This window comes from Centrocercus urophasianus, unplaced genomic scaffold (genome assembly GCF_019232065.1).
Source record: "Centrocercus urophasianus isolate 14NV4802_14NV808 unplaced genomic scaffold, USGS_Curo_1.0 seq_34, whole genome shotgun sequence".
Classification (NCBI taxonomy): Eukaryota; Metazoa; Chordata; class Aves; order Galliformes; family Phasianidae; genus Centrocercus; species Centrocercus urophasianus.
The window spans coordinates 2,431,973-2,456,773 of NW_024884911.1; the positions used below are offsets into that span (position 1 = coordinate 2,431,973).

General features: G+C 44.1%; 1 protein-coding gene across 3 annotated transcripts in view; it reads right to left on the reverse strand.

The window, feature by feature from the left end:
- Positions 1-9,909: 9,909 nt before the first annotated feature.
- The window catches only part of BRINP1 (BMP/retinoic acid inducible neural specific 1), a 79,046-nt gene continuing 64,154 nt past the window's right edge, over positions 9,910-24,801 (reverse strand). For all 3 annotated transcript variants that reach the window (XM_042830742.1, XM_042830740.1, XM_042830741.1), the window contains 3 exons: positions 20,565-20,801; positions 15,731-15,953; positions 9,910-11,148 (listed from right to left, as the gene is read on the reverse strand). In XM_042830742.1, coding sequence (XP_042686676.1) covers positions 10,008-11,148; positions 15,731-15,953; positions 20,565-20,801 — 1,601 coding nt within the window. In that variant the 3' untranslated portion in view covers positions 9,910-10,007. The remainder of the gene's footprint in view (positions 11,149-15,730; positions 15,954-20,564; positions 20,802-24,801) is intronic.

The window sequence follows — 24,801 nt, forward strand, 5'->3', positions numbered from 1 at the left end:
AGGTGTCCCTGCCTATAACAGGGGGATTGGAACTAGATGAGCGTAAATGTCCCTTCCAACCCAAACCATTCTATGATTATAGCTGTGTAGACAGGAGACAGAGCAATCATGGATCAATCCTTCCTCCCAGCAGCTCCCAGGCTCTCTCAGGAACACTAAGAGTGGTCTGCGTGTACTCAGCAAGGCCAACTTTTCACACCCCATTAGCCCAGATGTGATGAACCTCACTTTCCACAGCCAATTCTGCTGATGGAGCTGACCAAGATTTTTTTATTCCCAGCTGAACAGTCTTCTCTTAAAGAAAAGCAAATTCAGCAAAATATATTTTTGGTTGACTTTTTTTTTACGGGAAATTACTGAAACACTTCCATTTTAGCATTTGGCCAATTCTGTCTCATCTGGCATGAAGTAATCAAAATCCAGCAGAGAAGCCCTCACTGGAATTACCTCTTTCAATCATTTAATGCAGTTCCCCTTCAGGAAGGCTGTTCTGAGATTCCCAAGCTGAAATAGAATGGGATGGGATGTTGCCTCTTACCCTACACTTTGACAGTGCTTTTCATTTAGCTTTGGGGCTTTCCTCCACAGCACACAAATATTGCTCCAGAAAGCTGCATTTCTAAGGAGGAAGGTTGTCTTGTACCAACTGAATCATAGACAGGATGGTTTGACTCAAGGCATGTAGGAATTAACAGTTGCCACAGCAGAGCTCCTCATGCAGCCAAGGCAATGCAGAGAGGAGTTGACGAAGGGAGACCTGTCTGGTTTTATAGTGACAGATTTCTTTGCATAATGCATTTTGGGTGAAGTTTCAGGTTTATTTTGTACTTATCTGATGTCAGAAGAGTACAGATTAAGTCTTCAAGGAAAAAAAAAAAGGTTTTCTTATAATCAGCTTATTGCAGCCTTCCATGTATAATAACACAGTTATATGGCAATAAACCTGGAATCCTACTGGAGTTTGTTGTAAAGTGACAGATTCAGGTCAAAGCTGTTAATGAGCAGCCAGGCTGATGTGTTATGCATAATGAAGAAGAAAATGACATTATTGTTTTACAGGTGAGCTCAGAAAGTTAGGATATGCCAGGTCCATTAGAGCAACTGTGTATCTTGAAGTTTAATACCTTGCCTCTGGCCAGTACTTGATAGTTCAGACAAACTTGGGCATTTTATTGCTGATAACTATTGCTGTAGATACGTGGTTTTTGGCTACTTAGCTTCCTCCTCCCTGGCAACAAACTCTAGATGTCCCATTTGACTCTTCTGTAGGTGCAGACTTGGAAGGGTGCTGATATGGGGTGGGTGTGACCACTCAGACCCATATTTTCTTCTTTGCTCTGCCACAATGAGACCCAATGCAGCTGTTTCAATGTCTGTTCTGTCTTTCTTATCTGAAATGAATGCTTTTTGGGGAATGTGTTTCTCATGCCCCTCTTGTCTAGTTGGCTTTTTGTTCCCTAATGTTTCTTTGTACTTATTTTCATTAACTGGAGCCTATAATGAATGCACAAGTAATACTGGCCTGAAAAAAACAAACAACCAACAGAACATTGCTCATCCCGTGAGGAATATCAAAGTAGTAAAAAAGCACTTTGGAAATGGGAAGAGAGGCAAAAAGACAAAAGCAATCATTTCTGCTTCAGCATTTCCTAGGAAGAAAGGGCAGCAAGCAAATACCCTAACAAACGGATGACAGGCGGGTCCTCCTCTGTGAGAGTGACCCTTGAAAACTGATTGGGAACTTCAGCTGTTGTCACATGCGTTCTCTTCTTAATTGGTGCTCTCCTGAGATGCTTCTTGAAATGAGGTCTCCTTTCTGCTATGTCTCTAAAATGCCATCCGCTCTGGTGTCTTGGTGCATGACTGAGGTCCCCCAGTGCCACATCTGAGATATTAATTCTCATTAAGAAGTAATGCAATTTGTGTCTATTTGGATACTTGCTGTGCTTTTCACTGGCTGTTCTGGGTGTGGTGTAAGAGTTCATATCTGTCTAATGCCCACTGCTTGGGATGACTGAACCCAACCCAGGCACTGAAATTAATTCAGTAATTCAGGCTAGCAAGTTGCTTTGGGATCTCAGCACTCCCAGGCCTTTATGTCCCTGAGAAGTGGGACTCCCATAGAACTCAACACCCACTACCAGTTATTGACAACTAGGGATCTGAGCCAGAAAAATATGTTGTCATGACCTTAACTCACGGTTTTGAATGGTCCTTTTGGCTTTCACATACACACATGCTCAGTATTGCAACCCTCAGTGCTCAGCACTACGCAGGACTGAGCCCCTCACTAATCCTTCTGAACCCAAGTCTATTGACTTTCAAAGCAAACCGCAAGGGCTTCTTATCTACATTTCCTGAGCAAGCTGCTTGCTTAGGCTGAGCCTTTTGCATTAGTCTTCACCAGAGTTGATTTTGAGCAGCGAACATGATTAGATTTTCATATCAAGAGAGACTGAAAGTATGGAGATGGTTGCCAAATATCCAGGAGTAAGTCAGGAGCGAACTCCCTTCTTTCTGTAGTTTGTGAAAGCACAGCAAGATCAGAATTAGTGCCTAATCCCAACCCAGACAATATCCAGGTTTTGTTTTCTCACTCTGGAATGAAACTTAACAGAACCCTGAGTCTGAGTGTCTTAGGAAGCATGAAAACCAGATCTCAGTTGTTAGCTGCATGACATTTGTATAATCTGATCCTGTCATCACATTGCAGAACAAGATTCAGCCCTAAATTACACCACAACCCAACTCAGACAAGCTGCATGTTGTCAAGAAGCCTGTCCCAGAAAACAGGCTGAAATAAGGATTGTTTTGCCTCTAGAATATTTCTGTTGCTGGCTTCTCTTTGCACCAAAATCAGGCAAAGGCAGTGCTTTCAGGCTTGACCTGAGTGTTTGGGGTGTTTTAAGATTAACACTAAATCCATGCCATGGTAGCACATTGTTGTGTATCTTTGTTGAGGTCACTACTAGTGCCTGTGAGAGTGGGGGCAGCAAAGCTGTCAGGGAAAATAAAAGCATATCTAGAATAGCACCTCCTGTCCTGATGTCTCTCCTGTTGATATAATGGTCTGATGGCTGAGACTAAAAAAATGATGAAATATTCCTATACACATGAATATACACATGCTTTTTTGTGTTTCTGGCTTCATGATATCAGGTCTCTTGACTTCCTTGAATTTAGCAGCAGCTCTTTGCTCTGCTCCTGACAGCATCTTTGAGCTCTCATGACTTCAGGTCCCCTTGGCACACCCTGTCCTAAGAGACTGAGCACTCTGCAAAGCCATCAAAGCTGAACTCCTTTTTCCCGTTTAGACAAGTCTATGTTCTAGATGAGATGAATGACAGGTATTCAAAAGCAGGTGTGGCTCAGATAACTGAAAAGTAACATTTACTTTCAGCTCCTATTTCCATCAGAAATACTGAATTTAAAATTCTCTCTTTTTTAAGGCTACTTTTAGAATTTCAGCCAAAATAATTCAGTTGGCCATTTTCTACTGCAGGCTGTGGTGCCGGCAACTCCCAACACAGCTCACAGCAATGTATCACTAGCAACATAAGGTGTCTTGGTGATTTTCCTTTTTCATTTTGTTTCTTTGTTCAGCTAAATTTGTTTGCGTTTTTCCGTGGCATTAAAATACTATTTTGAGCTGTACTTACATGGTGTGTTTTACATATGGAGATAATGGACTGGCGTTGTTCATTATTGAGCCAAAAGTGTTAAGAGGGAAGGGTCAGTGACAGGATTGGTTTGGGGAGTACGACAGTCCTCCTTGCGCAGTGAGGTCAGTAATCCAATTTCTTTTGCCCTACTGTTTCTCCTCAGGGTCATCTAACCAGATCCTTCTCCTCCGCAGGCTCTGCTGCAGTGATAATTTTTTTCTAGTAATAGTACCTTTCGGAGTTCTCTAGGGGAGGGACCCATGGCCTGTTTATTCTAGGTCTCTCCACGAGGTCAGATTTCTTTCCTGCCTGTGTTGTGAGGAAAGCAAGCACTGGAGGGCAATGGGAACCACCCAGTAGTTGCACTGCTCTGCCGCACACCACTAACAGTGAGGGCACAGAGTGGTGTGGCTGGATCCGTGAGCCTCGTGGAGATGCATCTAATGGCACGGAGTTGTTCCTGGTGGTCAGGATTGCTATTGGCAGTTTTGAACGTGAGGTTTGTTTTGTGCATCCTGAGAGCGCAGATTGCACTGAGTTGTTTTTTTCTTGTTACAAAAAAGGAAAGTCATCTTGGCTTGAAGAGTGGACTTGTATCAAGCACCCATCTCATGCCAGGAAAAGTCACAAGTTGGAAATTCAAGATGGGGAGATGAAATTTCTAACAAGTTTTCTTATAGAGCTTTCAGTCCTCGCTGTTTTTCAGGTTTATTTGATTTATAGAAAATTAATAATTCTGCTGACAATTCTGATGACACTCAGAGAAGTTAGTTTATGCTTAGAAAAAAAGAAAGATTACTGGAAGAAAGTGCAGAGAAGATGGGAGGGACTTAGTTGATGTGTGGTTTTGAGAAAGGATCTTGAACAAGGACCATGATTTGCCTGGGTCCAGCAGCTCCATTTCAAACCATTCAGGCTGGAAGGAATGTGGAAATGTCTTGTTTGTGACCTCCTTATGCCCTGTCTTATCTCCCTCCTGCCTCTCCCCAGACACCTAACTGCTATCACCTCCTGTGTCTCTGCTGTCAGACAAGAACCTGCAGCACCTGAGCCTTGTGATGCTTTCCCTTCAGCAAGGTTCATCAAGGAAAATGCTTTAGCTGGAGACAGGAGAGCACAGTCTGGGTTGCCGCTCAGCACTGAGAGCTGAGCAGTCGGACTGGGGATCTTGCAGTGTGCTCTGGTGCAGGAGATGCCATCTGCCAAACAGCCTCCCGAGTGGTGTTTTAGCAAGTGGGCTAAAAAGAACATCCTGTGCGCGGCAGCTGAAGTCCGTCACAGCTGTCACGGGAACTTGCATGCACAGCCCGGGCTGGAGGTGGATCTGGCTCTGCGGGGAGGCTGGGCATGTGGCCAAAAACCTCCCTTCTTTGCCTATGTTTCCTTTAGGGGAAGGGAAATGCTGGCTTAGCACGGCCAGAAATTGCTCAGAGGAGCAGGATAGCACTGAAAAGCATTGGCATTCTTGGGTGCAGCTCACCCAGGCAGACACTGACACCTCTAACTGAGCTTGTCAGAGCCTCGTGGCCAGCCCTGCCTTTTTTGAGGTCACAGTCATGAGTACCATTGTCCCCAAAAGCAGCACATGTTCTTGTCTGCAACAGCAAACAGGCTTTCTGAGAAGAGAAAAATAAAAGTGGGAACAACATCCCTCCTTTGTTTATCCCTATCATCACCTCCACCTTAGTTCTTGTGCACCTATCTCAGATGCTTGCAGGACATGCTTGCTCCAGGACATGGCTGTTGGAGCTACAGAGGGGAGCCTGGGGGTCAGTAGGGCCATGCCCTTAGCTTCTGAGGACGGCAAAGCTGCTGTGGTCCAGACTCTTCCTGATGATTTCATGTGAGAGCTAATTAATGGCCTCCCCACGTCTCCATAGCAACTCCATGCTGTGCTCTTCGCCCTGATCCAAATGGGCATTCTGTACACTTCTGAAGCCGTAGCATCAGCATATTAATAAGATTTGCTGACGTCCTTTGCTTTCTGCCACATTGGCTGAGAACTCTAAATTTGAATAACTTTTAAAAAGCACTTTTCTTAATCAGCTCCTCGTCCATTCTCTCATGTGACTTGAAGCAACTGATCCCGTAAGTCTTCTGGATCTCGGGGCTAAAAGTAGGTGGAGTCTGCTCTACCTGCTGGTCTTTGCCATTCTTAGCCTTTAGGATATCCGCTGTCTGGCTTTTCTTTCTGTCTTTCTCTGTGTTTTTGTTTGTTGTTGGTTTTTTTGTTTTTTTTTTTTTTGGAAGCTCCAGCTTCCACAGAGTCCCTAACTGCAGCAGGTGACAAGCATCTGCCACGAGTCAGTAGGACCACCCCAGTACTATCTGGGATGGACCATCTCAGGGATTACTCCTTATCTTCCGCTTATATGGGAGAAGGGAGTTAAGCTCCATTCTCATCACCAGTCAGATGATGATTACCCACATCTAAAAGTCTGAGGATCCCTTTCTAACACTGTACCAACATTTACCAGCCATGCTGCTTAGTGATCCTAATGTAACAGGTGAAAATACTCTCTCACTGCAATCCTCCTCTATTAATTACCCTCCAATCTTACATTGCCTTGTAAAATCTTTTTCTGGCTGGGTGGAGGACTTGGACATGACTACCTCAAAAGACCATTAATATCACTGCAGCCCTGGTGTGCCCTCTCTGGTGTCTCTTATCCCAGCCAGAAGTATAGGAGATGACTGCATTGCTTGCAGATCAAATACCCAAAAACAAATTTGTGTAATCTGGTTCTGCACCTGGTAGTCACAGGTCCTTCTTACCAGGTAAGGTTTGATGGGACTGAGCACTGCAAGCAGACTGTGTGCTCTGAGGTGCTATGAACATTTCACATTTGAAAGGTAGGGCATGAAAATTTTCTCACTGTGTAACCTGGACCCAGACATCTGTTTCTGTCATCAAAAGCAGAGGACAGTGTGGTCCAAGGCACAGTTGATCACATTATTTGGTTTTGCTTTTCCTTTTTATCTCTGACACACATTTTGAGCTCAGAACATTGTCTCATTGCACAATAGCTACATTTTCCTCTACCCTGAAGGACAAGAGAATTGATCCATGACATCTCATCTTCATTCCACCTCCAAATGTCATCCAGCCATGCTGCAACAGCTTTACTGCACAGATGCTCTACATCAATGTTGTGATGTGCCATTATGCTTTGATGGCATGTCACCAGATCAGGAACTCATGAGGAACTTCCTATGCTGACGGTCTATCTGTGCTAAATTTCCTTCATGTTCCTAGTCTGATTTTCAACACTCCAGCTTCATTATCCCAGCCACGGTGGAAATGCTTGTCTATGTCAGTCAGGTGACCCATCTCCAACCCCTCTGCTGCCTACCGTGGCTTTGGTCATGTCTGGACAGCAGTGACTTAAAGTTCTGTTGGCTCCCAATGTCTTGTTTAAAGTTCCTGGTGTTGCCCTCCTTGTCAAAGCACAGTATGATCGGGGTTGATCGTGCCCAGGCATCATTAGAAATACATGAGAGCAATCAATTTGATCTCTAACAGTCCCACAAACACCAGGCAAGATTTAGCTCATGTGTTGTTAGCTACCTACGAGATCTGAGATTTGATTGCAACTTCTCTGGCTGCTAGTCACTAGAGCTGGATACTTATCTCATAGGAAAGCAATTTATCAAATTAATTTCACTTTATATAAGCACATTCACTATTCCCAGCCACGAACAGATCCCATCATTGAATGCAGACTGCATCTCAGGCTATAGGTTGCTCATAAGCAGTAGTCAGTATTTTTAGAGTAATAACTATAGTTCTTTTTCAGTGTCAGCTCCTCAGGTCATACATGTAAATTAAAGAGTATATTTGTATTCCCTGCTTGGATGGATGAAACTGCCAGGAACATTATTTTCACTCATAATTACTAATTTGACATTCATTTCCCATGAATACTCTTCACTATTTGCTTAAAACTAGCTTCCATGCATGCCATTGCCAATGAATTTTCCCTCATTGGAAAACTGACATGGAAATGTCACAGCTATAAAGAAACGTTTGAGTGGTGGGGTTCTATAAACATGAAACTCTGCTATGCAAACAAGGACCATTAAAAAAAATAATAATAATAATAATCAAAAAACAATTGAACAAATTAAGAAAAAGGCAACCTTGCAACCTCTTGCAGGGGCTGATCAGTAAAGACAGAAAGAGATCTCAATATGTGTTGGGGAAAACACAAAGCCACAGGTTACTACCAGCTGAAATGGATGCATGTCCCTAGAAATGTGTTTGTTGAATTCACTCAGATCTTCCTCAGGCTCATGCAGATCCCCCATTTGGTGGACACACAAGGGCTGATGTGTTCGTTTATGACTAGGATTCTGTTTTTTGTTTTCTCACTAACTAGACAGTTTCTTGTATGCCCTCAATCATTAGTTCCGCAGGAGAGTTCAGTGAATGTTTATTTTCCTTAAGGTATCCAACTCCTTCTCAGCTTTGATTTGCATCAACCAAAATCTCTCAAATTGAACAAAACCTGAAGCCAGACTTAATTGCCTAAGTCCCTGGAGTCGTATGAGTAACACCACAATGCATTTAGCTCTTTCCAGAAGAACTGATGTTATTCTAAGAATCCACAAATAAGATCAAAACCTGCACAATTTGGAACGTGGCTGAACCACCATGTGAAGTCGTGAGCCAGATCTGAATCTTGGGTGTTGGGCCAAGGCCTCCTGCTCAGCCCTGCTTTTCCACAGGATGCTCCTCCAGCTCTACAAGTCTGAAGGATGAGAGTTTTGTTTATTCCTTCTGAAAGGGCAGAACTGTCACTAGCAGTTTTGACAAAGAATTTTAACTAAGAATAGTGAAATTAAGAGAAATAACCCACTACTCTCCTCCCATTGTGTTCAGGTTTTATCACCAGCTCAGCTGATCCTACATCCATTCACTCTACCCTGTATTTAAAAAAAAATATATCCAAACACACATGCACACACACTGCAAAACTTTACACAGCTTTTGGCTATTTCAGGTTTTTTGTCTGTCTGATAACTCAACCCTTTTAAATCTGTCTTTATCTTTGTAAACTGAGAGCAGATTTTCGTGAGTTCTGGAGATACTGTAATAAAATTTTTCTCATCTGTTTTCTGTTTGGTTTCGTATGTTTGTTTGTTTGTTTGTTTGGTGGACAAAGAATGTGAATGAAGGATATTCTTCATAGCTACAGAATCATAAGAAAATATAAGGGATTTTTCCTTCCCCAAAGAACTAAAATCACCCATGTACCCCTCAGCATCCCCAGATTTCCTTGGAAATACGCTTTCTTTACCTATGCTTTGGGTTTTTCTGCGGTGATGGCGGTTTCCCAGTGTTATCAGACATACCAGAACATAGGCTAAAAACCAAACTCAGATTTGCCATTAACTCCAGGTTTTCCAGTGTGAAATATAGTTTTGCCTTTCTCAATTTTATGGTATTCAGACACCTTAAAGAGCAGTGACTCAGGAAGTTTTACAGAGGTTGAGCTCTGGCCTCACTGAAGGCAACAGCCTGCTGGCAGGCATGGAGTGAAACGAAAGGAGACCTGACCCATCCTTCTCTTCAGCAAGAGCTGACACTACCTCTGGTGAGAAGTCTTCCAAAGTGAAAATGCCAAAGTGATGCCACCTCAGATCTGCATCCACCCTTCCACCTGCTGTGTCTTCTCCCCAATGAGGCCCTTGCTTTACTCTCAAAGGACTGCCATCACCTTCTGTCCTTCAGCAAAGCTCAGCATGGGCTGGGTGAATAACTCAACATAAAGCTGGCATAAATCTCAACAGGAGAAATATCTTTTATCTTTAACCATTTACTCCCACTAGGAATAATGGCAGTTCTCTTACATTTACATATAACTCTTTTTTGTTTGTTTGCTTTGAATTTTTTTTGTCTCTTTGTCTTGGCACCTGCATAGCAGAAATCTTTACAGTTCATTACAGAAATTTGCCCCTCTCTCTGCTCCTCCCTTTATTTATTTACCCTGCTGCCCCTGAGGACTAGCAAGCAACACCTCCAAGGTCAAGAGAGAGTAAGGTGTTACTCTTTTATGACGGATTATAGAAATAACAAACATGCCTGACAGTTTTATACAGCTGCTAGAACGGGTTTAGTTTTCAACAAATGAAGAATTTCCTCTTTTCTTTTTCTCTTTTGTATATTAATTACATTTTACAAATTTTGTTTTTCCCCCTTCTTTGCTTTTTCCCCCTTTTCTTTCTTTCTTTTTTTTACTTGTTTTTTTTTTTTTTTCCCCTCTTTTTTTTTTTTTTTTTTCCTCTTTTATTTTTTTACAGCAAAAGGATCAGTCACCAACGTGTCCCACTGAAAAGTCCGGGTTAGCAGAGTTTGGCTGTCATCTGGTCCGACTGTTTGAGGATCTCGGTGTTGTACAGGTCTAGAGCGTGGTTCACACGGATGATTTCACTGTTGGTGAGCTTCAGGCGGTGCTTGAGCATACAAGAGAACAGATCCAGCTGGGGCTTCCCCGGGGCCACAGGAGGTGCCAGTCTATTGATTCGGTCCCGAATATCCAGCAGCAAGAGCATGACGGAGGAGGAAGAATAGAACTGCCCACCTTGCGTGTACGACTGGTTGACCTGCTGCACGGCGCTGCGCAGAAGGTCAGCGTTGAAGCGCAGGCTGTAGCCGTACACCTGCACGTCCGAGATCTTGATGTAGAACTGGCGCTTGCTGGGGTCAGAAAGGTCCACGGGCCCTTGGCCCGTCTCGTTTCGCAGCAGGGAGGGCAGCCGTGTCCGGCTGCGTAGGTAGATGTGGACAGTCTCGAAAAAGGTTTTCCACCGGTTGCCCAGTAGCAGGGTCCAGTTGTAGCACTGGCTGTTTTGGAGGCGGATTTTCTCCCAGCGTGGGTAGCCGTACTCCCCAAAGGGCATGTTCCAGCCCTCGGAGTGACTCCCACTGAACGGATTGACATAGACAAAGAACATAGGGTCCAGGCTGCTGTTGCGCATCTGGCAGATGCGCATGGAGATCCCAATCACCATGTGGATGAAGTCCATCCTGTTCTTGTTGCTCTTCAAGGTGAGGGACATGCGTTTGCGCCACCTGGGGTCAAAGAAGGTGTCCAGGCGGATCTCGTTGCTGATGAAGGTGGTATGCACGTACAAGCGAGAGTCCATTTTCTGCAGCAGGTACTTCAGCTCTAGGTCCTGGAAGTCCAAGTCCGTCTCGAAGCTGATGAATTGCTCACTCCGCTCTGAGTCTACGTTCTGAGGCTCACAACGGCCCCGATAAAGCTTATAGCCCTTGTTGCACGAGCCACAGAGAGAGATATTGGCAAGGCTGCACATGGCACAGCTGTTGTTGCCCCCAATGATGCAAGGGATGGGACGCTGACACAAGCTGGTGCCACCGTGGCAAACACAGCTCCGCTGGCTTTCTAAAAAAGTGCCCCAAAACCCATTCTCATTGCAGTAGAGTAGGGACTGGACCCGGGTAAGCCATTCCTGTATTGTCCTGCAGGTAGGAAGAAGAGAGAATTAGCATCATAGAGCCTCACAGAATCTTTAGTGTTGGCATCTTTCTATGGTCATAGTGCTTTTAGGGATATAACTGGAGCAGAGCTTTCAGGGCATTGATATCCTACTACAACATTTGGGAACTATTCCAGGTTACTTCTAGGCTAAATCTTACATCTGGTGTTTATTCCTCCCACAGAGAACAAAAGCCCTCTAAGAAATAGCCATAAGTTAGCACTGATCATCTAAGGGCTCTGTCTTCATGCTGCTCTAAGAGCTGAGACTGGCTCAGCCTTCTGACAATGCTCCCATCAGCATAGTGCTGAGAAAGTTCAACCATGGGAACAGAGCTGATAAAGCAGTGCCAGAGGCTGAAGTGTTATCAGGTATTGCAGCATAACTCCTAGACTGGCAGGAGGCAGGCGCCCATCTCCATATCACAGGCAATTCCCTCCACTCCCCAAAAACAGATTCTATAATGGGATGACACAAAGCCAATAGTAACCTCTTCTCGTGGTGCAGAGTGCAAACCCCAGCAGAAGAGTATGCAAGTCAGGGTGCACAGAGACCAAGCTGCTTGAATGGATTCTCCTTTAAAAAAATCTGCTGCTAATTCATGTCCTCTTACAGCCTCTCATCCAGCCACGCTTACCCATTCCCAGGTCCCACCACTCCCATCACTGCTCCATGAGCACCCTCATCTCTGCATCCCACAGCCCTGCATTGGCTCCTAATGAATGACACCATAACCCACATTTGCTTTTCATATGACCGCCCTGCAAAGCTGCCTCGCTGCCCCTTCTCCCCCCTCACTGGGAAATCTCAGCACAGCAACTCCTTTCTCTGCAGCCTCCAGCAGAACGCCTCGTTCAGCCTCGTCCAGCTCCCTCCTCCCCCCCGCCTTCCCCTCAGCTAATGAATACTTCATTGTCTCTTCTGGGCAAAAAGTTCTTGGTAGCACTGCAGTGAGAGGACTGGCTAATGACAAATTAGGATTCAGTCCCTGTAGAACAGGAGGAGTGATTATGGACAGAGGCTCTCAGAGCTGGATTAGTGAAATTCATGGCACCTGCATCGCCTGACCTCCGAATAATCATTAAGCTGTAGGCTGTATCAAAGAAGGCATTAAATGATACAGCAGCAAAGAACAGCAAGATGATTAGGGGGAGGGAGTGAGAGGAGGGATAAGAGTGTAAAACAGAGGACAGCACTGGAAGGAAAGAAATAATCGAGGAGCAGAACTAGAAAGGGAAAAGGAGAGGAAAATGTGCAGGTAACGGGAAAAATAGGTAAGAAATGCAGAAGGCTTAGGGATGCTGAAATGAGCAATAACTGAAAGACAGAGAAACGGCAGGAAAGAAAAGAAGCACAAAGAAAACTGAGAAAAACACAGTGAAGGGGAAAAAAATGAAGTGAATCATCACAAAAACTCAGAAACCTTGAGTGCGGGAAGGGGCAATTTTCACATTCCTCCTGTGGTACAGGGCTGTCAGGGTTGCCTACCTATGCTCAGAGCTAGCAGGAGCTCTCCTGCCAGTGGAAAAGCCTGGTCCCTAGAAAAAGGGCCCATGACATTGCCTGGCTTCTAGGATGGTTCTGCTTGGAGCACTGCAAGTTTGAAGCTTTATGGTACAGATTTCATATGTTGATAATGACAGAGTTCTTGAGATGTGAGCTGTGCAGAAGGGATGCTACAAAAATTGGAGTAAGATGACCACATCCTATCCAGCTGGTGTGTTCTGTCCTAGGGAAGAATAAAAAGGAAAAAAAGAGAGAAAAAAAAAGAGCTCTCCTTCCTTCCTTATCTTTTACCAACTGTTGGTAGAGCAAAACAACAAAGGAGTTTTGGCTGATATTTTGCAATTGAAACTAGTAATTTTCCTGTTCCTCAGATCAACTTAGTGGAGGAAAGATGGAAGGAGATCTGCAGGAATTGTTCTGTGTGCACATCTTAGCGCTCAGCAAAGACACAAGTAGGACACAAGCGAAGAAAAGAACTACCCACCATCTGCTGATGGCAGCAATAAAGGATGTAATTAAATGAAAATGCAGAATCCAGGGCAGAGCTGGGCACGGACTACAAGCATGACAATGGGAAGCATGAGAGAGAGAGAGAGAGGAAAAGCGGTAAAATTACCCCATTTTATCCTCCAGCTTGGTCAGGGTAAGCATATACACAGAATCAGTCAGAGCCCTTGGGCTGACAGGAGGCAACTCCTTGAAATACTGCCCTTGATGGCTCAGCTCATGTGAATGTAACCAAGACAAGACAGAAGGCAGCTGAAAAGAGCCACTGTTTGAGAGCTGAGAGTCAGCAGCAGAGTTGCCATTGACTTTTATTTTTATTATTTTCCCTTTCATTAAGCCGTCATCAATTTCTCTTTCTCTCCCTTAATAAGATTGCAAGAGTTATTTTGCTTAGTGTTTGCTACCTCTGCTAATTTAAATATGAAGTACTGGAGTATTTGAAATTAATAAAAAAGAAAACAGTCTACAAAGGTAACTGGAAGCAATTTTACATTCAACTTTAATATCTGATGCTCCAAACTTAAATGAAAATAATGACATCCAGGCAGAACTGCAAGCACTAAGCTGCAATGGTTCCTTGCAGTTGCGCACGGGAGTCATGCAGCCTGGCAATGCTGGGGACTAGGAGCCAGGTGGTCGTGTTTCACCATTTAAAACCTATTGCACAAGAACAACAAAACCAAACCACCATCCAGCAGAACAGATTCTTCTTTCTTTTTCCTTCTTCTTCTTTTTTTTTTTTTTTTATTTTCTCAATTGCAAAAACAAAGGTAAGAATTTAAGAAGTTCTCCTTTACAAGCTCAGCTTTCACTGTTCCCAGCAGCACTAGCTGCTGTGCAGATACCTTTGGGCTTTCTGTACACAGCAGTGAAACAGACATCGCTGTTTTCATTCTCAGCAGCTGGGAGGAGTATTTTAACTAATGACGATATGGCTGCAGCCCAGAACACATATCAACCCCCTCCTTTGGTGTTATTTATGTTTTACATCCAGAATTTTAAAATAAAATACAGCTGTAGGTGCCCATTCAATATTGAAGCTTTAACAACTGGGGAGTGGTTTCTTTTTTAGACCAACAAACTTGGCATCAAAGAGGTGCTTTAAGTAAAATGTAAGCAAATATAGATATTTATATTTCTTTTTTTAGCTGTTACAAAAGGTTATGGAAAAGTTATCCTAATTGCAAAAATCCCTAATCTTCCTTTCTGTTGGAAACACCACCTCTTCCTTTCCCTGAGGGCAGTGGACAGCAGTCCTATTTCTTTTTTTATGTTGCTTTTGAATATATAATGTGTATAAAAGAAGGAGAGAGGCTTGCTCTTAATAGAACCTTTCCATCCTTTCAAAGCCACGGGCATGCTCAATAAGCGTCTGTTGTTCTGCACGGTAACAATTAGGAAATCAGAGTATTTCCAAGCTGTGTGAAAAGAGCAATGACATGCATACCTCTTCCACCACAGAGCTGTCTACCGAGCCCCTCCCCTGCCTAGCTACAAATGCAGAATGACAAATAAGAAAAGAAATGATAATATGCCTGGTGGTGTTGACTTAAACAAATCAAGCACATCAGTCAGTTAAAAAAACCCAGCTGCCATCATCCATTTTGTCCTCCTTTCCCCAGATTCTATAATACAAGTTGGAGGCTCCCTTTCTGCCTGGCTGACTTTTTAAAATAGAAGAGAAATGCTAAAGACATATTTAGCTAAATGCTTGGAGCAGCGTGGATCTCTGCTCTCTGCTGTTGTGGCACAACTCAAAATAAAGCCTGGACTTGCTTGTGACTCCTCCACCCATCGGCTGGTTTGTAGCAATGGGGCCAATTGACAGGAATGGGCCAACTCCAGGAAGTTCTCCAAAGTCTTCTTTTCATAAACACTTAATAGGTATTTCTCCTCATCCTGGGTAACACCATCTAGTCTTTGTCCAGTGACATCAAAATTTGGGATAATTAAAAGAGACTTGAAACCCTGGAAGAGTTTCCTGAGCTGCACCACAGTGGAACGAAAACTTAGCATGCATAGCAGCCAGTGGGCAGGATGATAATAGGACACAAAAATCAGCTCATTTTCTCTTGAGTTTGAATATATATGCAATAAAGGAGCTAAAACCCAGTTCTACAAATGTTAACCTGGCCTGACTACTTCCAGAGATGCGTGGAAGAAAAGGGCACTTGGATTCTTTTTTTTTTTCCCCAAGATTTTCAGTGTTACTTCATTCCAGAAAATGTGGAAATAAACAGCAAGCAATATTTAATAAAAATCTACAGATGCAATTCTGCAGAAGTGTTGAGAAGCAAACAAGCTTAGCCATAGGGCAGTGCTGAGAAGAGCCAGAGGGAGGTGACTATTGGACATCAATAGTTGTTGTTGGCGTAATGGAAAATCTGCCCTCTGCACGTGTAACGACATCACAGGGCTTTTGGTCAGCACCCGTTTCAAAGTTTTCCACCAAACCTTTGTACCAGCACACCCGCAATCAATTCACTTTGCCTGCAGGTCCCCGAGCCCAGCCCTACCCCACCGCTCCCATCCCCACGAAGGCTGAAGGTTACCTTTCTCTAGGCAGCTGGTGGTTGGGGTTGTGCCGACATCGGACACTGAGGCCGAAGAGTTTGCGGGCAGTGCGCTGGATCTTCTGGCGCTGGGCTTCCAAGGAGCTCTGCAGCAGTTTGTAGCGGTTCTGCAGGTCCCAGTCGTTCCCCCAGTGCTGGTGGATGCTTGCAATGGTCAGGAAGTGGTTGCTAGGTAGCCTTTTCATGAAGGATTTGAACTCATCTGGAACGCACAGGGAAGTTGAGAAATAGAACTAGAGGACTATCATGAAGTTGCAAGGAGTTTCATGTGCAGGATGGCAGGATGGAGAAGCAGCAATGATGTATGGGGTGCCAAGTGCTCTGCTAAGGGGAGCTGATGGCTCTTAACCCACTGGGATGCTATTGTGCCCCAGGAAACCCACCACTTCCATTGCTGCTATGGTATGGGAAGTGAAATCCACAAAATAATACAGTTAATGTGCACAAGGCGGAGAAAGACAAGACCACGTTCCCTGCAGCATGGGGGTATAGTCTGGGGCCTGTGAAAAAAAGCAGGGAGCTGTAATCACCCTCAGCTAGAGTGCTCATTTCAGTTGTTTTTCAGATGCTCCTAAAATGCCATTTGTTGCTGGAAGTCAAATCACTTTGGCTGTATCATTAGGAAAAAAGGGGGAAGAAAGCTTCAGAAAATCCCCAATGGAATGGTTTGAATTGTTCTAAAATGTCCTGCTCTCTCTCTCTTTTTTTTTTTTTAAAGACACTTCTTTTTCTTCATTTCAAGTTAAATGAGTCACTCTATGCAACAATGTGAACAAAACAAAATATTTTGCAGGGCTAAAGTCAGAAAAAATGCATCAGTTTTAGCCAAAGGAAAAAATCTAACCAATCTAAAAATATGCTCTTAAATGTTATTTTGTGATCGTTTTATTTCTGTTTGATTTTGCTTGATAATAATAATAATAAAAAAAACTTTATGTTAGATCTGGGTGTTGTTTTGTTTTTTTTTTCTCCCATCACAGAACAGAAAATCTGATCCTTTTTGTTTTTATGACCATTCCTGTTTATGATCCTTTTTTTCCAAACCAAGTAGGATAGTTTGCTTAGACTCTGATTGCCAGGCTGGGACATCCTCATGTGGATGAGACAGATGGTTCCAACATCCTCAGTAGAAAATAGCCCATTTTTTGATACTAGAAAACTGTTTGGCACACTGGGACCTTGAGAAACTTGAGGAGTGGGCCAACACAAACCTCGTAAAGTGCAATAAAGAAAAGCAGAAAGCTCTGCGCCAGGGCAGAACAGCCCCAACATCAGCACAAGCTTGAAAACAGCCAACAGCAGCTGGAATGGTCCCAGCTTTGTGGTGAGCACCGTGCTGAAGGTGGGTCAACAACATGTTCCCTCTGCCCTTGTAGCAAACTGCATACGGGGCTAAATCCAGTAGATAAGGGGAAGTAAAGATTCCCTATTTCTTGGAACTGCTGAGGCTGCACGTCCAGTTTTAGGGACATCCAATTAAAAATGGGTGTTGAGAAACTGGGGAGGACACAGCTGAGAGCTACAGAGGTGGTCAGGGGCCTCAGCACAGGTCCTGCCAGGTCAGGTGCAGGGATCTGCACTTCTTTAATCTGGTGAAGCAGAAGCCAAGGGGCAATCTAATGACACTTCTCAGAAGACAGTTACAAACATGAAGGAGAGAAAGTCTTCTTATTAAAGGTAGATGACATAACAAGGACACAATCTGCAGCTTGAGAAGTTCAAGCGACTTGTTGGAAAACTTCACTTAGAGGTAATGCAGTGCTGGAATGGGCTGCCCAGAAATGACGAAGAATCTCCTATTTTAGACCAGTGGACAAAACCACAGCTGACCTGATTACCGCTGGTGATGGTCACTGCTTCTAGCCACAAGTTGGATCAAACACCCACCCCAACCCACAATGCATTCAGTGAAAAGACACAGCCCTCCTTTCCAGTAATGTTATCAATGCTATCTTTCTTCCTTTCCTCATTATTTAAAAAATTTTATCTTCATCTCACTTTCAGAAGGAAAAGAGAAGAAAAAAAAAAAAGCAAAAAAAGAAAGCTTGAAAAGGCAGATATCTAACAAGAAGAAATAATCCATAGTGTTACATAGAATTATCAAAGCAGATAATTTAGAGCCTATTGTACAAAGCTCGTATATGTGAATTCATAAGACTATATATATTTGCATAACAGTTTTCCTATTATTTAACAATCTGCAATTCATTCTTAACTGCTTAACAAAGAATATCTCTGCATTAGTTGGTGGGATCACTACATAGATGGTAAATGGATGATCATGTCTTACTTGTCACACAGTGAAACTGAGCACCTAATAAAAATAATTATCACCATTGTGCTATCATGATCCACGGGATATCTGCTTGTCTTCTTCCCCAAAAGATAACTGGGAGATGCTTTTTTAATCCCTCAGCTTTTCACTCCATCAGTAATGCTGCTTTCAGTGCCCTTCTCCTCCCCAAAAATGATTCTCTCCCGTGCAGTGGTCCTCTGAAACTATCATCATGTATAATTGCTTCTGTTGACCATGCTGATTACTTCTCATACCTTTCAGCAGTAAAAGCCTTGCATTTGCTTCCCACCCCTTATAAATCAATTTCCTCAAAAGCCTGTTTGTGCAGAAGACCAAGCTTTTTTCCCTCCGATGATGAATGTGCTACATTTTTCATAGAGACGGGTAAGGGAGAAATTTCGGTGCTGTGTGCACATTTTGATACTGCAGTGCAACGTTGGGGGAAAAACAAATGAGCACAGAAATCTGGCAAACTAACAGCTGAACGGTGTTGTTTTGTAAAAAGGGGGAAAAAACAAAGAAAAAGAAAAGACCATCCAGAAAGTAATTCTTCATTATTTATTTACATTCTAGCCATCTCCAGGGGCTCCCCAGCCAAGCTTGTGCTAAGCCTTGTACTTTTCTGTATAAGAATAGTTCATTCTTAACCCAGAAGATCCCAATTCACCGATCAGGTTATTTTCCTTTTCTTGCTGCTGTATTTCTTGCAGCAGAGGATATTGCTGACGGTAGGGCTGGGACTACATCTCCCAGAATGCCCCACCTTTCTGCTGAGTCACTGCACCGCTGGCCATGACTCATCACTGCAGGCAGTGCAGGTCTGCAGTCCCACCTCTGGAGGAGCTGCTCTCCCATATCACACCATCCATTTATTTCCCCCTGCATGATTTTTGCTTTTATTTTCTATTTTTTGGTTGGTTTTTTTTTTTTGAATTGATGTAGGAATCCAACACAGATCAGAAACAGAATACAGATCTTTTAGGCTATCAGCATCTTCCTGCACAAATGTTATTTGCTTTCATGTGCATTTCACCCCACTTTATTGAGAAAGCCTTCAGATGTCATTAGAGATTTTTCTTCTGCTGTTCATTATAAAGAAAATCCTCCAGTTATTGGGAATTTTTATTAAAACAAAGAAGCCAAACACTAATACTGTAGTCTTTTGTGACAGCAACTTTCATCTCAAAGAATGAGTTCATGCATGATGCAACAAAATGATGAACGAGATGCAGCAGCTTTAAACATAGAGATAATCACTCCATCTAGTCCTGAAAAGCCTCCAGTACTGGGTGGAATATGGCCACAGTGCAGCAGAGAATTGCACTGCAATGTGTCACTTTAACATGGCAAATGAAAAACACCCTTTCATGTTGAAATCTCAAGGCATGGGAGACTGAATATAATTATCTACTGCAGTCTTTGCTTAGATCAATTGCAACAAGTGCCCAGTGCAATAGTAAAACAGTCACTGGGGCACTGTAATTCTTTGCTCTCCATAGGGCAAACCGTCAATGTGTCTGGGTTAGAACCCCTGCAAAAGGATTTGATGAGTGGTGGCCAATGTATGGCTCTTGAGCTGCTTGTGTGGAATTCCCATACCAGAGGTAGCAACAAGTAACATGGGTTTTGTACAGTACTGAGCAAGCAGAGCTCAGTTTCTGCTTTACCCTGCTGTTCCCGCTCCATCCATAAATCTGCAGAAATAACCTGAAAACCACTGAGCCCTTCAGCTAGTAGGCTGCTTCTGGAACTGCCCCGGACTGTGGATCCCCATAGTATGTGCCCTGCAGCAGTCATCTATCAGCCTTGGGCCACTGGCTGCTGCTCTGACTGCTCTCCCAAGCACAAGGCTATTTTGTCTCATGTTGCATGAGAAATGTAGCAGCCTTCATTATGGGTTTTGCCAGCATCACAGAATCAAAGAACACCTTGGGTTGGAAGGGATCTTAAAGATCGTCCAGTTCCAACCTCCTCAGCATCAATGCACTGACACTGACAGCACTGGGAGAAAGCAGAGGAGGAAGAGAAATGTTCACACCAACAGACATCAGTGCTGTAGGAAAGAGAAGTCATTTTCCCTTCTCTCTGTCTCAAATGAGGTGTCATCTGGCCTGTGCTCTCCCCGTGAATTGCCTTTCACCAAAGCAGAATAAATCATTCATGCAAATCTGAAAAGCAATTTCTGCATCATTCATATTGTGGAAGTTTCTCTGTAGGGCTATTAAAGAGAGGTTCTGAGCTGGTTTGGATTGAAAAATCAGATTTTTAATTTAAAAAAAAAAAAAATCTTCCATGGAAAATATCTCTTACACATATTATTATGCACAGTGTATGTGGTCTTACATGTACACACATAGAGAAAAAACAAGAATCCCTCACTATCAAGATCATGCTTTGGGGCTCGAGATCATCTATTTTTTATCCAAACCGTAACACTATACTGGAGAAGAAAATGATTCTCAACTAGTATAATTTGTTTGAAAGAAATCAATTGGAAAACGTGTTTTGCTTGGTTACCTGAATTCTCCAGATCTTTATAGGCTTCTGTCCAGGTCTTGGCCATGTTGGCTAGAGTGTACTCCATGATCTGGATGTCGGTGATGGGGCAGTTGCACTGTGGGAACTCCTCTGCGCATTGGCAGCCACACTGGCTGTTCCTACAGATGTACTCGCCCTCCCCATTGCACATGATGTAGCTCAAGGCAGACTGGACAAACTTCTCTTGTAGGTACTGGGGGAAGATGATCTGGAGACCTGGAAATGAAGCATGAATGCCGGGGGGGGGGGGGAAAAAAAAAAAAAGGTCATTTCAGGCATCTGCTCTGCTTTCAAAACCTGTTTCATTAACAGCATGGGGAAGTGATACTGAGGAATTAAAAACTGTTGGGAGATTTCTCTCAGCGCTGTCATGGGTAAGGAAGATGGTTAGAAAATATACGCCTTGGGTGCAAGCAGTAGATGAGCTGAGATCAATTCCCCTCTTCCTCCCAGTCCTGGGTCCCACTGTGGTATGAAGCAGCAGAGAGCAAAGCATCCCTTACCCCATGTATTGGTTGTTGTGCTTTGCAGCCAAGCACTAGCTCCGAAGTGATGAGCATCATGCTGTTCTGGGAGAGACTAAATAGGTTTGGTACCACAGAAACAAAAACTATGCACCGAAAAAAAAGAAAAAGGAAAAAAAAAAAAAAAAAAAAAAAGAAGAGAAGAGAAGAGAAAGGAAAACAGAAGAATGGAAAATAATACGGGGAGGGATTTCTAAAAGAGCCTTGCAGAGTTAAGTGCCCAGCTCCCACGGCATAAATACAGGAGCCGGGTACCTGACTCTTTCCAGCTCACTCCCTGCTAGGAGGGCTACTTGCCAAATCCTATAAAAGTGCAAATGGATTTAGTGCCAGGGATTTCAGTGGTGCTCGGAAGGTTTACATTAGCTGAGAGATCAATCCCCAGCTCTCTTTCTCTGCAGCAAGTGTTTGTGCATCCATCCATCTGTGCAGGCACACGTGTGGGCGGATGCCTGCTCGGGTACCCGAGGACGTGATGGCAGTTTCCCTGCGTGCCCTGTGTACAACACATACGCCTTTGCAGCCTCTCCTCCTCCAGCCGCCATCTCTGGGCTCCCTGCAGACAGCCCTGGGGCTTTTGAGGACTCACAGCTGTTTCTCTGCGCCGGGGCTGTCAGCATCACTCAGGGTGCGTGAGGCAGGGTGGAGGCTTGCGGGCTCATCCCTTGTAAATGGCCCAGGGACGGCAGAGTGGCAGAGAGGAGTTTATGGCTCGAACAGCAGCGCTGAACTCCAGCGCAACGAAGGCGCGCGGGTCAATTACCCATCTGTTTGTGTTTCTGCAGCGCTGAATTACCGTATCCGTTGCTGACAGCTCATTGGAGTGGAATGAAAATAAGGCAATAATTCAGAGGGTGAGAGCGTGCAGGAAGGGCAGGAAGGGCTACGCTGCCGTCCAGGAGTTCAGGCTCACCTCTGTGCTGGGTCTTGTTCACCTCAGGCCCCTGAGCACCACACAGCCCACTGCCCTCTGGTTCCACACAGACACCTCAGCCTTGGCAGGGTCCCCCAGGCCCAGCAGCATCAGGGGGCATGGGGAACCACGGGGACATCCCTTCTCCCCCTGCTGCTCACCATGCCCGGTTGCAGCCCTGTCTGACCCGATTTGCAGCTGGGCTCAGAGCAGTGGCAGCTGCCAGGCGGGATGAGCATGGGGCACAGCTCAGCATGTGACATGAGGCAGGGCTTCAGGCTGGGCCTTAGGAGGGGAGGGAGCATGCACAAGGCTGGGCAGATTACAGCATCTCTGTAAACATCATAGAGCTAGTCTGGGGAGGATCAGGGCAACAGCAGCATTTTGAGGTTTCTTTGCTCTTTCCTGAGATGTATCTGAATTAAAAACGTAGCTTTCCTCCTCTTGACTGCAAGAAGGGCTGACGTTCAGACTCTTTTAGGGATTTATCTGAAGCAGCCACCACAGAAGGATGATCTCTTTTCAAACCATCACACTGACATTAGGGATGGTTCTTTCTGCCAGGCTCCAACACCGAGGAATGGAAAGAAAGCACTGAGCTGCTGGAGAACTGAGACCTACAGAAGAAGGTTGGAGAGCCCGAAGGCTGCTGCACTCCCTGAGCTCTCACGCTCACCGAAGATGGGGCCAGGCTCCTCGCTGTGCACTGACCCTGTTTATGCATGGTCCAAGTCCTGTGAATAAATCTTTCCACTTTCTGCTTCACGGAGGAGCAACCTGCCCTGGCCTCAACCTTTGAATACGAAGCCCAAAAGCCCACAGGCTCTTCAGCTCACTGTGTTTTCTGTTTGAATTTTAAGTCAGCTAAGAGCATCAACATGCTGTCTGGTTCCAGCTACGAATGGCACAGGCTTTGCAGACTTTTTCTGGAGTGGAAAGGTGTGAAAACAAGCCAGTAAAGATGCAGGGGAACTACTTTCCATTGGAAAAGACATATGCAGTGTGTCCCAGCACATGCAGAAACATGAATAACTTGTAATCTCCAAAATAAAACTCATGGTCACATCCCACACTGCAAGTATTTGATTTTTGTTTGTGAAATCTGTGGTCTCTGAAAAATGTTTCCAAGATAACCTTCTCTTATAAGAAATAATTTCATATTCCCACGGCAGTGTAAATGACCCTTTGTTTAAGTGAGTGTCAGACTCAGCAAAGCACCTGTATAAATACTTAACTTCAATGGGGCAAGGAGTTCTGCTGAAATCTGTGTAGATAATTGTAGCACTTAAGAAGAAGCACATAATTACATGTTTAGGCCTGGAACACATGTAACACACAAATCCAACCACCCAGTGAATCATGCATGTACCTACTCCAAACTCAGCACTCAAGCAAATGCACAACAGAAATTCCATGTTATTCAGAGATCTTCAAGACAAAAGTTTCCTTGCAGAAAAAACCTCTGCCAGCCCCAGCCCTAACAAAACAACTCACGGTGCTGTATCATTCCCTAGGTATTATCTTTGACTCCTACAAACATGCAAATAAGTTGCTATTTATTCCCTCATTGTCATCTACTGATTAATCCTGTCTCAGCAGCCAAGCAGGGAGTTGGCCTTAAAGACTGGGATCATGAACCAATATCATGAGGTGAACACCTCAGTGCAAGCCAGGTGCACAAGGAATTGGCTCTTTCCTTCATGGCAGCCTTGGGAGCTGACAGTGCAGGAAGAAGGCACGTCTGCTGTTGATTACTGATAGGGAAAATGTCTTGGTTTTGAAGATACCATTGGTCAGAAGGGGGAATTCTGAAGTGTAAAGTTCCTCTTTAAAAAATAAAGAGGAGCACAGGTTTGGTATAGGTTTGGCTTTGAAGACTGCAGGCAGAATATGAAGTGTCTGACAAGGGAACATGTCCTTAATTCACCTAGAAAATCTATTAGAGAGAGATGTTTGGCTTTGGACTGCATACAAAAGGCTTCCTGCATTAAAAGAGGTAAATTTCCCCTGCTCTAAATTAGAGCTATTTGAAACATTTTCCATAGAAGAGTTCTCTGTTGAAAATGCAGTTTCACTGAAGCATTTTGTGAGAATATGTTGACTCAAAAAGCACTTTTGACAGGGAAAGGTCTAAGTGTGTTTTTCATACTTCCTTCATTTTGTTTCACTGAAAAGCTGAAATGTTTTCGTTGTCATTACAGCTCTGCCCATCTTGGTGAAGACTTTAATATTAATTGTGACGTGAATTTTAATATTCCATTACCATATTTGATGTAACAAACTACCCAGTGTGCAATATCTCCTGATTTATGTTGCAATGTTTAAAACAGCACAGGGATTTTATCTTGTTGAAACTGTGCCATGTTGCAATATAGACAGAGATGGTCAGACCGCCCAAGAAGCTGCCTCTGGAATTTTAATTCTGCACTACTTTTCTGACTGTTGCTTTTTTGCGCTCTGATTTTCCAGTTTCAGCCCATCAATGTTTGGCAGGAAGCAGAAATTCCCGTTTTCCCACTCATTGCTGTAGAGGTCCATGTTACCACAGGTGTTGGGCCTCGCACTATGTGTGCTGTCCAGTCCTTCCCTACACCTCCAGGCTGGCTGACCCCCCCAAACCCTGCACGCAGGTCTGGAGGTAGCAGTGGGCCCAGCCACCGAGCCCAAATTGCACATCTTTGAACACACGACTCTTACATACGGCTGCAACGAGGGACAGAGATGTTCCCTGTCATGAAGATGCTGCTCTTTTGTTGAGCCAACCTCAGAGCCAGAGGAA